The 17268-nt window shown below is 53.0% G+C and overlaps 1 protein-coding gene across 7 annotated transcripts in view; it reads left to right on the top strand.

Annotated features, from left to right (window-relative positions):
• Positions 1-17268, top strand: part of Ano1 (anoctamin 1) — a 157378-nt gene that overhangs the window by 74057 nt on the left and 66053 nt on the right. For 4 of the 7 annotated variants that reach the window (XM_076556100.1, XM_076556093.1, XM_076556106.1 and 1 more), the window contains exons 4-8: positions 6946-7044; positions 8370-8521; positions 9909-9963; positions 13900-13951; positions 16452-16507. In XM_076556100.1, the coding sequence (XP_076412215.1) occupies positions 6946-7044; positions 8370-8521; positions 9909-9963; positions 13900-13951; positions 16452-16507 (414 nt within the window). Of the gene's footprint in view, positions 1-6945; positions 7045-8369; positions 8522-9908; positions 9964-13899; positions 13952-15880; positions 15947-16451; positions 16508-17268 lie in introns of all 7 variants that reach the window. The other 3 variants (XM_042258174.2, XM_076556087.1, XM_042258185.2) reach the window with 1 other exon arrangement.

Genomic DNA, 17268 nt, shown 5'->3' with positions numbered 1-17268 from the left:
AGAGCCCATAGGGCAACACTCCCCCTCCACCCCCACCCCGCTGCCCGCTGCCAAGAAATTCAGGATGCCTCATAGAGGGAGCCTGGGTGGGCAGGAAGGGCCAATGCTTTGCCCCACAGGGGTCTTTCAGCACCTGCTGCCCTTAAGGGGTGAAGGACCCCTGGACTGTGTGGTGGAGAGTGGCGATAGAGCCTTTATCTTGCTTTCACTCATCTCTTCCCCCTTTTCTTTTTCTCTCCCTCCCTTTGTCCTTTCCTAGCTCCCTCTTTATCTACCCTTCTCTCTGCCTCCCTCTCTCCTTCCCCCATCCCCTTCCCTCCCCCTCCCCCCCCCACTTCCTTCTCCCTTTCAGTCCTTGTTTCTCTCTCTCTCACACACACCCCACCTCTCTCCCTGTGGGGTCAGCTTCCAGGGTTCCCATTAAAGAGACAAGAGAAATTTGTGACCAATGTGTTTTCCTCCAAGAAAATCCATTAGCATTTTTGAAGTGGAGCCTCAAAGCCTGCTGGGCGTTATTTATGTCTTTGGGGTCATTGCTAAGAACACCACAGGCTTAAGTCCTGGCATGTCTACTGGGGGTGGCTGGGGCCCTCACTGCCCTGACGCTGTACTTGACCCTGGCTTTGGCAGATCCTCCTAAGATTGTGAACACAGAATCCCACCAGTGCCTGTTTGATCTCATGCCACTGAGTTCACTCCAAACGGGGGGACACATAGTCTGGGGGTGACGCAGACTCTGAAGTGTGGAGTGGAGTTAGATCGAACCGGCCGTTTCTTGGATCAAGTGGCGTCCTCTTTCTGGGCTTCAGTTTTCCCAATCTGTTAAGTGGGGGTGATAGTGAGACTTTTCTCATGAGTGGTGAGTGGGGTCAGGAGAGGAGTTCTGGGCCTGGCACATGGTACGAAGTGCTTTCCACAGCTCCCAGGGTCTGGGCAACAACCGGGTAGGGTCAGAACTCATGTCTATGAAGAGAAGGATAGGTGGCCAGAGAAGTTAGAGGGTAGGGTGGCCATAGCCCCAGGATATGGGTAGGGGCAGGAACATCCATTTCCTGCCCTCTCCAGTGATTATAGGCAGATGTGGAGCTCAGCACTGTGTTGGGGGGGGATATGGGGGGACAGTGGTTGCAGTCCTGGGCTCCTTCATGAGATGAGGCTGTTTGCCAGTTCATGGGATTCATAAGCCTGGAAACAAGCTGCCCCCACACCACCTCTGTGAGTTTCCTGGATAAGTGTGGGGGGACAGACTTGGGGGTTAATCCAACTTACCTCTGGACCTAATCCTGGGCCCCACAGTGTAGAGCTGTCTAGAAAGCCAACTGAAGACCCCTGGCTTTGAACTGTTCACCCTGATAAAGTGCAGCGCTCCCCATAGTCTCCTCCAAGGAAGAACTGGCCTCTTGTGTGTGCAGTGCTGGGGTCCACGCTGGATAGAATTATGACTCCCAATTCTGCTACCACATGTTGCTTTCTTTGGCCCCTGAAGGCCTGTGCCCCGTGGCGCCGCTCTGAGGTCTGTTGCCCCTCTAGCTCGATTCATTCTGCAGAAACATGCTTCGTCGGCCATGAATTCTGGATGTGTGTATGTGTGTATTCGAGTGTATGCACAGCTTCATGTGTGTGTGCGCGTGCGCGTGCGCGTGCGCGTGCGTGTGTGTGTGTGTGTGTGTGTGTGTGTGTGTGTGTGTGTGTGCAGGCCAGAAGACAACTTCAGCTGTTATTCTTTAACACGTCTCTCATTGGCTAGCTGATTAGGCTAACCTGGCTGGGCAGCCATCTCTGCTTTCCCAGTCCTGGGATTACAAGTGGTCAAGCCACCACACTCGACCACATGGATTCCAGGGATTATGCAGATCCTCCAGCCGGCTTGCAAGTGTTTCCTGGCTGAGCCATCCCCCCAGCCCTTCCCATCCTGGGAAGCTCACCCTGGGCTCTGGGAGGCAGGTGGCTTCAGGTAAACCCTGTCCCATTGTGGCGGCCATCTTAAGTTCTGTCTGTGCCAGGAACTCTGCCGCCAGCTGTTAGTCAGAAAGCTTGAGGTAGGCCACAGCTCATAAGCACCCCATGGGGGTGAACAGATGTCCCCAAGCCCTCTGGAATGCCTCTGGCCCCCACGAGTCCTCTAACCCTGCTTTCTTTGAGGCACAATTTGCCAACACTGTGTCGGGATGTTTTTTTCCCTCAGTACGAGTCTTTTAATTTCTGGAAGTTCTGTTTGGGTCTTTCCCAAGTCGGCTGTGTCACTTTTTAATAGTTTCCTGTCCTTTGCAGGCCTTCCTGTCTGGAAGTTTATGTCTTTAATTGAGGTGAGCGGGGCTGACCTGTCTGTCATCCATCTAATGAGCTCACACTCTGGCCAAGAGCAATGGCTTCTGTCTGTCACTTGTTGGTTCTCCCTAGCCGCATCCCTGGGTTGTCTCTACCCAGTGGGCTCAGCTGTCTTTGTGCCCATCAAGGACCCCCTGAAACACCGTCAGGTTCCCAGGGCCCGAGCTGACTGTGGTAGGAACTGCTGGGCCACAGTCACAGGTGAAGCCACCGCACCTTCACAGATGTTTTTACTTCTCTTTCTTCTCAGTCTTCTCCTCCTCGGTTTCCTTCTCCACAATCATCAGGGTGACTCAGAGTAGGAAGCATGCTCATGAGAGTGTGGGGTTGTTTGGTGGTGTCTGCCCATTTCCGGGGTGTAAATCTTCCTGTACCCTCAGGTTCTCCAGCAGCTACCAACCTACTGCCCCCCTGGGATCAGAAGGAAACAACTGTTCCTTTGTGGGGCTCATGAAAGGGGACCTAGTCCTCATGGGAGGGTCTCTAGCCTGTTCCTTCCCACTGTGGCTGGGTGGCCATTGAAGCCAGTTCAAGCCAGGCCTGGCTACCACCACGAGGTAGATTTCGCCACCCTCTGAAGACATGGTTCTAGTGTCCTCAACGGATCTGCATTTGCTGTTGTGGCATGCCTCGCAGCTCCCTGCCCTGGTACCAGCTGTACACTGTGGGCATGCCAGCTAGCGGGCAACGCTTCCCCACCCAGGCCCCACACTAGTGATAACATATCCCAACCCCATGGGCCATGCCTCACCCTCTGGGAGCTGTGTGGGTGGAGGAGCAGAGTGAGCATGGCAAGTGAGCACCAGATTGAGTTCCCATGCCACACCTGCTGCTCACACATCTGGATCGAGTGGCTACAGATCTTTCCAGCCCCTCCAAGGATACACTTGAGGCAGACCAGAAAGTTCTGAGAGAAGGTGGGCCTGGGCCAGATGCTGAGGCTGTCTCCATCTGGTACACAGGAGGCACTTACTAAAGACTGGCTCCTCCCTTTCCTCTGTCAGTCAGTCACTGAATATCCTGTGCCATGTGCAGTCAGCCATCATAGCTGCACACTGAAGCAGAGCCGTATGTCCCAAGCTCACATCTGTACAGGCAGCCATTGCCAGTGAGGAAAGCCGGGTGGCGATCAGGGCATCAGGCCGATGGTAGCTGTAGTTGGGCATTACCTTGACCGCTACACAGGGCTCCAGGCATGAGAGTGAGGTGGTGGTGTCCTCAGCCACATCAACCTTTCGTGGTGGCTCTGTTTTTATTGTTGTGGTTTGTTTGTTTTCACATTTCCCTTTCCATTTCTTCTCCTTTTCTTTCCTTCCTTGTTTTATTTTGAGACAGGCTCTCATGGCTAGCTTTGAACTCCTGACTCTCCTACCCATCTGGGGTTACAGACCTGTGCCACCTGTGTGGTCAAAGTTCTAGTTTAGTCTAGTTGTTTTGTTTTTGAGACAGTCTCACACTGTAGTCCAGGCTAGCCTGGAAGTCACTATGTAGCCCAGGCTGGCATCATGGAACACCTTTTGAACTCACAGCAATCCTTCTGCTTCAGTCTCTCAAGTGCTGAAGGTTCTAGAACCAGTTCTAGTGGGGTCAGAGTCCTTTCATTTGGGGCTCAGGATAGAAGCCTAACTCAGCAGCTGCACTCTGTATGGAGCTAAGTGACCTAACCCTCTCCACACCCTCTGGCTGGGGGCTTCTTGGGGACCTGTCCCTTCACAGATCCCTGTAGCCTAGCTAAGTTGTGCCCTCCCCGGGGGCCTTATATCTGTGAGTTTGTGGTTTCACATGTCTCAGCACAGAGATAGAGCTTACCCTTTCACAGCCTTTGGCTGTGGCTGAAGGGACCTGGCCATCCCCCAGGCTCCTCCTACTGTGGGAGGGCTGTAGGAGGGCTGGGTACCACGTTTTTAAAAACATCTTAGTGTATTTTTGCTAAATGGGTCCCACGACCCCTTCACCAACCAGATGTTTCCTTGGGAGAGACCCGGGCACTCACGTCAGCAGGGCCTGCTTTCCCAGGGATGCTGGGACTGCAAAGAATATTTTGGGTCTTAGCGTGCGGGCGAACACGACACAGAGATGAATCTTGGTCTATAGTGGAAAATCCAGCCTCTACCACTCGTGGGCCACAACAGACATCTCCCCTGACTCGGGGGTGTCCCATGACATCAGCTTGTGAGTCACTGAGGCTGGGGACGCTGTGACAGGGCTGACCAAAGCAGTTGTGGCCTATCCTGCCTTGGAGCCAGGCTGAAGCTATACTCAGCCCCTTCAGGCCCTTGTATTGACTTTGTCTGCAGGCCCAATGCTGGGGCTAGACTGCTAAGGGCACCAGAGCCCTCTGACTGCAAACCAGACCTCATATCACCTGCCTTATAGGTGAGGGAATAGGGTCCAGAGAGGTTAAGACACTTTCCATAGACCACACAGGCTTCCCAAACCCATCCCTTCTGCACCAGGGGCGCCGCAGAAGGTCCGGGGATTTCCATCCTAAGACTCTCTGGGGTGCTTTCTCTATCCTGGGATGAGATCTGTCTCTTCAAAGAGGAAGATCAAGCCTGTGGCCAAAGCCCTCCATCCCTGGCCTCTGTCTTGAACTATCACGCTTGTATGTTTGTGGTAGGGTCTCCATTAGTCCAGGCTTGCATGGCATTCCCTATGAGGCTGAGGATGACCTTGAACTTCTGATTCTCCTGCCTCCACCTCTGGAGTGCTGAGATTACAGGCATACAACACTCGACCCAGTTTATGGGATACTGGGGCTTGAAGCCAGAGTCTCAGGCACGCTAGGCCTACACTTCACCAACTTTTGCCACATCCCCGTCATGATCTACCTCTTTCTGCCAGGTGCTCTGCCCTGCTGTGTCAGCTCCAGACACACCAACTTCGTGACTTTAAGTCTGGACAAGTGTGTTTACTTCACCCACTTCAGATGATTGGTTGATTGATGATTGATTGGGTAAAACTCACCATGTAGCCCAGGATAGCAGAATAGCCTCAGAAACAATCCCGCTTCAGCATCCCAGAATTTTTTTTCTTATAGGCCATCCTCAGATGACACTGGCCTGGTGGGCTTTGGCCATCAGCCTGCAGCACACCTGTGGACCGGGCCACTCACTCAGCCTGTGGTCCTGAGAGCAGAGGGGGCAGGCCACACTGGCTGCTCCATACCTCATGACAAGCTCCTTTAGATCTCAGAATTATGGACCAGAGAGGTCTGTGGACCCTCAGGCTGAGCTCCAGTCGGCTATGAGAGGTCTTGTGAAAGATCTGGGCAAGATCCTGCATGTTTCTGTGACTATGTAGAAACTTGTCCCTTGACAAAGAGGCTTTTCCAAGGAACATGTGTCAAGAGAGAACCAGGGGCCAGGCATGGCACTTCTGCCACTGGGGAAGAATAGATTGGGTCTGAATTGGGTGGACCCTGCTAGCCAAGAGCTGGTAGGTTATAGGGACCTCTCCACGAGCTGAAGTGTCTCCTCTGTAAGGAGATAGGCAATCATGCATTTCATTTCCAGCTGGTGGTAGCAATCAGTTCTTACAAAGTCATTAACTTGGCTGCCAGTCAGTAGCCCTTGGGTTCCTTCCTGTCACTCAACAGAAAGACATGGCTTGTGGTGATAAAATACCCTCACAAAAGTCTAGGGGGAAATGGGCTTATTTGGATCACAATTCCAGGTTGCAGTCTATCCTTGTGGGGATGTCAAGGTAGCAGGAACTTGAAACAACTGGTCACATCACATCCACAATCATAAGCAATGAGTTAATACGTGTGTGCTTATACTTAGCTCACTTTCCCCACTCTAACACAATCCAGGATCCCATGCTCAGGGAATGGTGCCACCCACAGTGGGCAGGTCTCCTATTCATCAAGGCAGTCCATCACAGATATATGTCCACAGGACAGCATGATGTTAGATTGTGTCAAATTGACAAAACTGGCCTTCTCACTTGTCCCAAGTCAAAGCAGCACTGTAGGGGGACCCGGACTTGAACTCTTGGTGTGTCGGGCTTTCAGCTCTTTAAGGATAACAGTCATAGATATGCAGGGAAACTGGAGTTAGGCTACAATTAGAGAGAGGACTGCATGACCCCCACAGAAGCACTTGTTCAATGAGCCCTGCGAGGCCCAGGTCAAGGTTGAGGGGTGTGGGCCTGGAATCATGAATGGTCCTCTGCTGTTACCTCACTGTTGGGATGAGGGGCTCTCACTTAATTCCTGAAATTTTCCTAAGTGTCTTAGACCACTAAGATCCCTCCTGGGGACCCCTGGATTTGTGCATAAAGTGTTATATCTAAGAAAGGTTCCTAGTACCAGGTAGTGGTGGCATGTGCCTTTAATCCCAGCACTTGGGAGGCAGAGGCAGGCAGATTTCTGTGAGTTAGAGGCCACCCTGGTCTACAGAGTGAGTTCCAGGACAGTTGGGGCTACACAATGAAACCCTGTCTCAAAAAAAGAAAAGAAAGAAAGAAAGGGAAGAAAAGAAAGGTGGGTATTGTCAGGAAGGGGCTGGTGCTAGGCAAAGGCAGCCACACCTCATCAGTCACAGCTGGGTACCAAGGGGAGAAGGGGTCCCAGCTGCCAAACGCCCTGACCAACAGCCCTTTTTCTCTCTGTAGACCAAAATCCACGGTGTTGGGTTCGTGAAGATCCATGCACCCTGGCATGTGCTCTGCAGGGAGGCTGAGTTTTTGAAACTGAAGATGCCCACGAAGAAGGTGAGTGGAAATGTTTATATTACAAAACACTAGTCCTAGTATGAGGACACCCGGAAGCAGAATCATCACTGCAAGCTCCTAATCACATTGAAAAGGCAAAAGGGGATGAGACACAGGGCACAGTTCCTATCCACTGTGATGCATCTGCCCGGGTGGTCTTTAGAGACTCTAGGCCAGGGCTAGATAGATACCTTAGCAGTTCTGCTGCTCTTGCAAGAGGACTGGAGTTCAGATCCCAGGACCGCATAGGGCAGCTCACAACTACCTGTAAAGTCAGTTCCTGGGGATTCAGGCGCCCTCTTCTGGCCTTTGCAGGTACCTGTACACAAATGCACATAAACACACAGACACACACACACAATTTTTAAAAAAGGAAAGAGCAACACCTAAGACCACACCCCATCGGGACACCAGGAGAAGGTCCAGGCAGAAAAGCTGCCCACTCTGTCCCAGGAATTTGACCTGAACAAATATAGTTCAGCTTGAGGCCCTGCTTCTTTGATGCTTGTGGGGTCTCAGATAATTTATCAGATTCAATTTAATTACATTTTCTAGCTTGCTGGGATTTTTCCTTTTAATCTCTGAAAACTTTATGGCTGAAGAGCAGCCTGCCAGGGAAGCTGGGTTGAGAGTCCATATTTATGTGTGTGGGTGGAAGGGGAAGTCCAGTGCTGCTTCTCAGATCCAGTGAAGCCGCTTGGATTACAGCTTTGGAAACAAAAGAGACATTTGGGGCAAATGTTTTCTAGAATGTATTATAATTGAGCTCTTGGCCCAACTCTCCTAAAATGCTGGGTTCTTTGGGTAAGCCTAAAAGAGAGCAGGTAGGGGCACCCTGGCTACCCAGGTACTCTGTTCCCAGGAAGGACTGTATCACCATGGGGTGTTTTTCTGACCATCCAAGACTAGGATGACTTAGTCACTTTACACATTACCCTGACAAAAACAGTTTAATGGAGAAAGGATTTATTTGCCTCCCAGTTTAGGGAGCTACAGACCATGATGGTGTGGAAGGTGTGGAGCAGGAGTGGGAGACAGCTGGTCATGTTCCATCCATAATCAAGAAGCAGAGAGAGGAACGGGGGTGCTCAGTCCACTCTCCCCTCTGTATTCAGTCTGGGACCCCAGCCCATGGGATGATGCCATCCATATTCAGAGTGGATCTTCCACCTCAGTTAACCCAGTCTAGAAACTTCCTCACAGACACGCCCAGAGGCCTGTTTTCATGATGGTTCTAAATTGTATTGAGAAGAAATATTAACCAACTGTCACGAAAGTCAGAGCTCAGGAAAGTGACTCATGTCCTGGCTTGGTCTTGCCCACAGGTGTACCACATCAGTGAGACCCGAGGCATCCTGAAAACCATCAACTCGGTACTGCAGAAGATCACAGACCCCATCCAGCCCAAGGTGGCTGAGCACAGACCGCAGACCACAAAGAGGCTCTCCTACCCTTTCTCCCGGGAGAAGCAGCACCTGTAAGTCAGAAGTATAGGATGACTCCCAGTTCCCCTAAAACAGGGGAACATGTTCTTATAGTACTTTGTAACTGTTGAGCCCAGACAAGGCTGAGGAAGCAACTTCTAAGGGCCCTGGTCACGGAGGAAAGAGGGATTCAGGAGTTTTGCCTGGCTTGGTAATGCTTAGGGAAAACTGCCTGGACCTTGGCTAGAGCAAAGGTCTAGGCTATCCAACCCTAGCTTTGTCCCTCTGAGCCCTGGTTCCCTGTCACGAAACCTCAACAGCCCCGGGAGCAACTGGTGAGGCAGCAATCGATTGATCAAGGGGCCTCCCTCAAGGGAGTCCCGAGGCCCTGGGGATCCACAGCCAGCAGTGTGTTGCCTGGCAGTGCTGAGTCTCTTCTGGAACCTTCCATCCTCCCTGTTCCCAAGGGGGGGGGTGTGCACAGCCACCCGGCTCAGGTGCAGCAGTTACAAGGTCTCCCCAGACCTGGCCTCCCTGGCACAAGCGGGAGAAAAGGCCTGAGTGCCTGAAACTCGGGCAGTTTGGATGGCAAGGCCCAGGAGCAGGTGGCTTTGGGGTGCTGTGGCCTTGAGGACGCCTGGGAGCAAGGAGCATGCACCCACACTTTAGCTCAGAACAGAGGCCTCTGCTTTGCAGAGGCAGTGATGGCTTCGGAGGAGCCACGTGCTGGCCTGACTACACCGGCCAGTCTTTGAAGACTGGACACACTGCCCTGCAACCTCTGCCAGCTCAGGGGCATGAGGGGGCACACCCCTTATCCAAACCCAGCTCCCTTCCACCCTCTTCTCCACTAAGCACCCCAGGGAATGGTGACTTCAGAGCTATTCCTGTGCCCCAGAAACCTCAGGCAATCTGTGTGGCCCAGAACACCTGGATGCAAACCGTCTCCAGGGAGAGTGTCCTCAAAGCCGAAATCATCATGTGGAGGGATGACACTGTCCCTGTCTCCTTGACTCTGAAATAGGGGCTTGAAAGACTGCCTTTCTGGGGTTCCAATTTCATACAAAACCAGGCTTGGCTGAGCATGGTCACACACACCCAGTGCTAAGAAGGTGGAGGCAGGAGGATGAGGCATTCGAGGCCATCCTCAAGCTACACAGCTAGTTGGAGACCAGACTGGGCTACATGAGACTTTGTCTCCAACAAAACAAAACAAGAAACTTGAACTGGAGGGTGCCCTCGGTTCCCTTCCCAGCAATGGAGGTCTCAGAGCCTCCCACACTGGGCTGATGAGATCAGCTAACACCAAGCCCAGGGACAGGGGCACTCGTGCCTGCTCTGAGGACTGTTAGTCCCCTCATGGTCACTGTTATCGGAGAAAGGATGTGTTCCCAGGCTTGGAGCCTACAGCAGTCGTCTTGTCTCCCTGTGTTTCTGCAGATTCGACCTGACTGACAGGGACTCTTTTTTCGACAGCAAGACCCGGAGCACAATAGTGAGTAGGCGTCCTGGAATTGCCTCATCAGAGGGTGCCCTGGGGACCCCGGGGATCATTTCATTTCTCTGAAACTCCTCGGGGTGGAAGCCGCCTCTAATTGCCTGTGACAAAAATAATTAGAATAATGAATCAGGAGGGCAGTGGGTGGCCCAGGGGAGGGAGGCCTGGCTGCTCAGTTTGGAGGAGGAGCGTGAGAAAGAACTAAGCTGCAGGAAGCTGGGGGAGGGGACCTCCAGGCCGAGCTCCAAGCCTAAAGAGGCGCCCCCCCACCTCCCCTACCCCCCAATCCCACCCCACCCCCATCACTCCATCCTGGTAGAGTTTGCAAGGGGCTTGGCCCAGGATGTCTGAGCAGGCCAGGCAGCCCAGCCTAGGCACACGTATCAGGATAACATCCCAAGGCCTTTGCCAGTGCCGCCAGCCTAGGTTGCAATCTGACCATGCAGGCCACCCTGCCCTACTCAGGGCACTGGCTTAGTGTTTATTCTTCAGCTGCCAATTTGACTGCCAGCCAAGCTGGGACTGCGTGTGGCACAGGACCCAATTTCTATCTAAACAAGACATCGGCCTGGCGGCTAAGGTCTGGTCCGCTCTCCTCTCCTGCCTACAGCATCCAGGCTGGCTGGGTCACAGGAAGGGCTGGGGGAAGGCGGCCCATTTACCTGGTGCAGGGAACTCTTCTTGCAGCCACCGCCCTGCAGGAGGGTGGCACAGGTCCTGTTGGTGAAGGAGGCTCAGACCCAGGACAGGCAGGTGTTTCCACCTGCTGCCTCTTCCCTTGCCTGTGTCAGAACAAGACTGAGTCTGGTTTGTCCCCCACAAGGGCAGGGTAGCACCCCCATCAGGGCAGTCCCGTGGCACAGTGTGGTCCTGTTATCATTGGTGTTTCTAATTTAATTTTTTTATGTGTTTATTAACTTACTTACTGGGGGCAGTGAGTACATGTACCATAGTGTATGTGGTAGAGGTCAGGGGAAAACCCTAGGGAGCTGATTCTCTCTTCTGGGGATTGAACTCAGACCGTCAAACTTGGCAGCAAGAACCTTTACCTGCCGAGCCATTTAGCCTGCCCACTATTGATGAATTTTGACAATTCGATTTCATGGTAATAGGTGGGCAACATGGAGTTGAGCAAAGACGTGGCCTCTGGTGGAACTGGGACTGGCATGTTTGAGGGGTAGCCATATCCCCTCTTGGCCTCCAAAGGACTTGGGACCGACTCTTGGATGCCTGTCTCTTGGGAGAAGCCCTCCAGTGTGACCCACACAGTGTCTCTTTCATATCGCTGTAACAGCTATGTGCTCACGCTTCAGGATGTGTGTGCCTTGGATTTGCACGTTTTCCGGGGTGTGGGATACCTCCAGAAGAACCTTTGCAAACACTTTTGCTGTGGGGAGGTGACTGAAGTGGGAGGGGCCTGAGCAATTCTGACACCTCTTCCTGGTGATTAGCTGTGAGACTATTTAGTCTGAGGTTCCCCTGGGTGAATGCTGCTATTTTCACTGAGCCAGAGAACCAATGCACTGAGGGCAGCAGATGTGGAGAGCCATGACTCTGTTTGCTGCTGAAGGAAGGAAGGAAGGAAGGAAGGAAGGAAGGAAGGAAGGAAGGAAGGAAGGAAGGAAGGAAGGAAGGAAGGGCCATTGCCTCCCAGAAATCCTGGAAGCCAGTGTAGACCACCTCTGTGCGCCAAAGGGTTTGCTGATTCACAGATCTGCACGTGGCTAGTCAGGTCTCATCTCATGGTTTAGGCCCAGGTGTGACAGAGAACACATCTCTTCCTCCACACTGGCCACTTCTCTCCTGCCACTGGGGTGGCTCCATGTACAAGCTATTTGGAGTCAGAGACCAGCAGCTTCCAAGAGACAAGGGCCCATTGTGCTCACTGGGATCTTAGGCAGTGGGCCTGTAGGTGATGGGGAGCCATAAAAGGTGGTCAGGCAAGGGTTTTTATGTAGTCAGTTGTGTTCACTCCCAGGGGCTCGCTGTGAGCAGTGGGCGAGAGGTGTGTGTGTGTGTGTGTGTGTGTGTGTGTGTGTGTGTGTGTGTAGTCACATGGTGCAGGTGGATGGATGTGGGGCCTGTGGTGGTAGAGGTAGATGGATGTGAGGTCACATGGTGGAGGTGGACGGATGTAGGGTCACATGGTGGTGGAGATGGATAGATGTGGGATCATGTGGTGGTGATGGATAGATGTAGGTTCACATAGTAGAGGTGGATGGACATGAAGTCACATGGTGGAGGTGGATGGATGTGGGGGTCATATGGTAGAGGTAGATGAACATGAAGTCACATGGTAGAGGTGGATGTGGGTCACCTGGTGGTGATGATGGATGTAGGGTCACGAGAGTGCAGATGGATGGATGTGGGGTCATGGGTAGTAGAGGTGGATGGATGTTGAGTCATGGTGGTTGTCATGACTGCGTGAGTGGAAAGGAGGAGGAGGTGGTTATGGAATAAGCAGAAAGTCATGACAAGTTAACCAGTTAGATATAAAAAGTGACAGAGTCTTGGAGAGCAATTGAGTGGGGATTTTTGTTGTTGTTGTTGTTGTTGTTGTTTTTGTTTTTTGTTTTTTTGTTTTTTGAGACAGGGTTTCTCTGTGTAGCTTTGCGCCTTTCCTGGAACTCACTTGGTAGCCCAGGCTGACCTCGAACTCACAGAGATCCACCTGCTTCTGCCTCCCAGGTGCTGGGATTAAAGGCGTGAGCCACCACTGCCCGGCCGAGTGGGGATTTATTAAGCACCTGCAGTATGCTTTCTCCTGCAGCGAGGGAGGAAGTGTTGAGAGCATCGATCACAGGACAGCTGATGGAGAGTAGGATGACAATACAGGATAGGGACAGAGCTGCTCCATAGACCTGTTAATGTGAGCCTGGAACTATGGGCATGGGTGCTTCTAACAGAGGCTGCAGGAGGGAACTCAGAGCAAGAGGCTGGGGCTGCTGACAGAGGAGACCAAGGTGTAATGGCAGAGCCAGATGATGCAGGCCTGGAGGCCAATGGAGGGACACTGGTCTTGCCTGAGTGAACACAGCAAAGGGTTTGATGGTGAATCAACGTGCTCAGAAATCCTCATCTGTAGGTCATGGATAGAGCTATGTCTGTGGCTCAGTTGGTGGAGTGCTTACCTGGATGACAGGAGGCCCTGGGTTCGATCCCCAGCACCCCATAAATCAGGCATGTGGTGCACACCAGCAGTCCCAGCACTTAGGAAGGGAAGGTAGGAGGATCAGAAGTTTAAAGTTGTCCTTGACAATAAATATGTTTGAGGCCAGCCTGAGACCCTGTCTCAAAAATGAAATGACACTAGTTAGATCATGGCTGTTTATTCCAAGCCCATTTTTCAGAGAGTTATATTGAGGCAGGGTGGTGGTGGTGCAGTTTGCACAAAGCTCTTCTAACTCAGCCCCAGGCAAGCAAGACTCCTCAGCTAGGGCTCCTGAGACCAAGAAAAATATCTCATTAGTCAAAGAGATGTGAAGAGGGATGGGGTCCCTTCATAGGGGCTTCTTTCCTGGTGCCCAGTGTGGTAGGAGTCTTGAGATTCAGCTCCACACCTGGCCCTCCTCCGGGCTCCCAATCCATACAGAGCTGCATACAGGCTCTCCGCTCCTGCTCTTGCCTCCACAAAGGGGCAGCGAGCAGCCGCAGGGCTCTGAGATGGCTGTTGTGTCTCCCACCCCACCCCCATCCCCTTAGTTCCTAGGAAGGGCCCACTGCACATGGCTGGCACCTTGTGAGGCCAGCAGGATCAGTCCTGCTCCAGGAAGTGGAGGCTGGGGATTCTCTGTGACCTCTGTTTTATTTACCCCTGGGAGTCGCCTGCTAGGGTCCCTAGCCCAGGACCCTCCTGATGCCCTGTGACTGTGGCCTTTGACTGACAGAGCAACAGAGTAAACAGACCCCCTTTTGTCTCTCCCTCTGCACTAGGTCTATGAAATTCTGAAGAGAACAACGTGCACAAAGGCCAAGTACAGCATGGGTAAGGACATTCTGTGGACCTGAGGTCAGCGGCAGGGTCTGAGTGGCCATCTTGCCCCTGAACCCTCTCAGTGGGAGGTGGGCGTCTGGCTTGGGGCTTCCTCAAAGAGATTTGATTTAAGCCTATGTGGGTTCAGAACAGAGGGCTGGGAAGCTGGCAGAAGAGCCGTGCCAGGGTCCTGTTCCCGGTGGACTTATAGCCAGGCACTTTACACCCAGAGGTGCTCTTCCCTTGGCTGAAGGTGATTGTTGATATAAGGATGGCTTCCTGCAGAGAGGCCCTACACCATGGGAAAAGAAACAGACAAAGGGGCCCAACCCCTCTTTGATTATAAGTTCAGCAGGAAAGAATGACAGGGTGTCCCTTGGGGACCACAGCCCACTTCTGGGCCACTGGAAACAGCAGCTCAAGGACAGCAGCGGCCAAGCTGTGGTGTGGCCTGGCTGAGGTAGGCCAGGCTGCAGGGAGGGTTCTGCCCGGGGCTCTAGAGACTGCGTGTAGCCTGACTTGTGTGGCCCACAGCTGGCCACAGGGACACTCCTCTGAGATCCCCAACCCCATATCTTGATACACTGGAGTTAGAGCCCCAGCCAGGAACCCAGGAGTCCTGTCCCCATTGGCCTGGTCCCTTCAGACAGCGTGGTCTCCAGAATGAGCATGTCTTGCACCCTGGGTGAGTGGAGGAGGAAGCAAATTCAGGGGCTTGTTCCAGTCAGCGCTGTCTATGACAAGGCTGTCGGAAGTAGAAAGGGTGCATGACTCCAGTCCAGGCACCAGGTCCCCTCCATAGAAATAAATGTGACTTCCATGAAGGTCTGTAGAGCATGGCTGGATTGGAGCTGACCCTGAGGTAGAGGGACTGGGTTGGTTCCCACCCATTTTTTTTTTAACTTCCCTAGTTCCCTTGCCTCTGCACGGAAGAGAGAGATTAGGGTACCTTTGTAACCCCACTTCATGGTGGCACCTGGCCTGGGCGCTCTACTGACCAGCAAAGTCACTTAGTGGCCCTCCATCCTCTAGTGATGGGCTCCTGCCGACCCCTGTCTGTCCCAGGGGCTGCTCTCGGGTACTTGTATTCTAGGGTAAGGAAACAGCTAAGTTATGCAGTCTCACAGAAAGGGGGCTGGGGAAGCCATGGTCAGGGGAGGCCTCTCAGGGGAGGACAGAGAAGGCTTGGAGGAAGAGGGTTAGTAAGCCTGCTACACGAGCCCAAGCAAGGGCCCCATGGCAACTCCACCCTGGTTGCATCCTAGGAAGGATGAGGAGGCCACAGGCCGGGATCCAGCCCCACATACATTTTGGCTGTGAGGTGAACTTTCCACTTGTGAGCGTGGCTTCAGCCACATGCTCTGGTCACCTCTGGTTGTGATTCCTAAGTGTCCCTTGGGGCGCCTGGCTATTCTAGGTCACTGTCCAAGGAGATGGCCCTTGGCTAGGTTATTTTTCAAATGTTGGCGAGCCACGTTGCATAGAGTCAGCTTCCGGGCTGCTGGAAAAAAAAAAAAAAAAAAATTGGCCTACAAGAGGTCACCTAGAAAGCCACTCTGCCAGGCAGGGGATTCTGGGCTAACAGTTGGAGGTCTGGGGGGACTAGGATCCAAGCTGTTGGTCCGGAGTGTGTCAAAACCAGAGCAGTTTCCCAGGAGCCCCTCCTTCATGCTTCCCCAGGGTCCGCTCTTCTCTCCCTTTTCAGTAGCAGGTTCTGGAACCAGGCACAGCATCCCTACCAGTAGACAGGTGTAGATGTGGCTGTTTTTATTTCTCCTATGCCAGTGTGGGCTCTGGGCCCAGCCGACAAGGGCCCAGCCATCTTCCTTCTCTCCTGAGCACTTGACTGTGAACCCTTTGCCTCCACCAGCTTTCTCTCCCCAAATGTAGCTTTGACCCTTCCAGGCCCTTCTGTGTAACTAATAGCCAATGTGTAAACAGGGCAAGGAGAGGGAAGAAGGAAGGACTCTGCCCTTCTAAGTAAACGGCGGAAGTGTGGGAAATACGGTAAGAGCGGGGGCCTCCTCTTCCGCTTCTCCCATCAACTTACAAGCTAATTCCAAATTGTATGTGTGTTCCCTGACACCATCAATTTCTCATCCGTCCATCTTCTCATGATCAGCTTCTCTGACCGCTCAGAGGCCATCTTTCCAAACTGCAGGCTCTCCCCTCAGGCCGGTGGGGGTAGCTGGCGAATCCGAGGTTTGGGGGTGACTGGACTGCTACCTGCCTCCTTCCTCAGGGACAGAACTTCCTCTTGGGGTGTGCTCTGCGTCTTCCTAACCCTACCAATCAAGCATGTTGAAATCATCTCTAGTGGATAGCTAACTCGCCCTGCTGCGTTCTACCCGGGGAAGAACCCCAAGATGGTGACTGGGCTCTGGGTAGCCTGGTGCGTCTGGCTTTGAGCAGCATCCCTGTGAACCGGAGCATTCTGTGACGGCTCTGACTTCCAGATGCAGGGCAGCAGGCCTCTACTGGTCCTTAACTTCTCTCTACCTCTGTTTTTAAGGCATCACCAGCCTTCTGGCCAACGGTGTGTACTCTGCCGCATACCCTCTGCATGATGTAAGTAACCTTCACACACAGTTAATTTCTGCGTCATTTGACACACACACCCATCTTCAAGGGCCACCCCTCTTGGGAGCTCCAGTTATCCTGTGGTCACAGCTTCCTGCTTGCCCTTCTCTGTTCCCCTCAATGGGAGGTGGAAAAGTCACACACAGAGCTGTCTTGGCTGGCAGAACAATCCCATGAAAACAGGGGTGACTGTGGGAGACGCCGGGCTGGCTTCCTCCATACCTCGCAGCCAGCTGATCCACAGGGTGTTTGCCCTGGCTCCAACTCTGCCGCCGCGGGCTCTGGCACTCACCAGGGCTCTGTATACAGCGAATGGCCAGCTTCCTGGGTTGAGTGTCCAAATCCAGCTGGCCTCTCTTTGACAAATTTAGCTTTTGCTGTGGTCAGGGATGAAGAGATGAGGCAAGATTGTCTTCTTATTGTCTTCATAGAAACAGGGACCAGGCTGTGGGGCCTAAGTAGTATGTGAATCCCAGCAGAGGCTCCCTAGAACCTGCCAAATGTGGAGTATAGCGTGGACCAGGAACCCAGAGCAGGAGGGAAGGAGGACAGACCTGGGGTTTGGCAGATCCCATGCTGGTCGCTCACTTCCTCTGGCCCTGAGCAGTCTGCTCAGAGACTTAGTGTCCTGGCAGGACTGCTGTCTGTCTAACAGCAGGACAGATGTGGGTGTCAGAGCAAGTACAGGCAAGAAACCTTCAGGAGGAGACAGGATTGCTGAAGTAGCACAGGGCAGTGGACCATATGGG

Source organism: Peromyscus maniculatus, chromosome 1 (genome assembly GCF_049852395.1).
Source record: "Peromyscus maniculatus bairdii isolate BWxNUB_F1_BW_parent chromosome 1, HU_Pman_BW_mat_3.1, whole genome shotgun sequence".
Lineage (NCBI taxonomy): Eukaryota > Metazoa > Chordata > Mammalia > Rodentia > Cricetidae > Peromyscus > Peromyscus maniculatus.
Note: the sequence above shows the minus strand (reverse complement) of the source record. Positions and strands in the feature narration are given on the sequence as shown.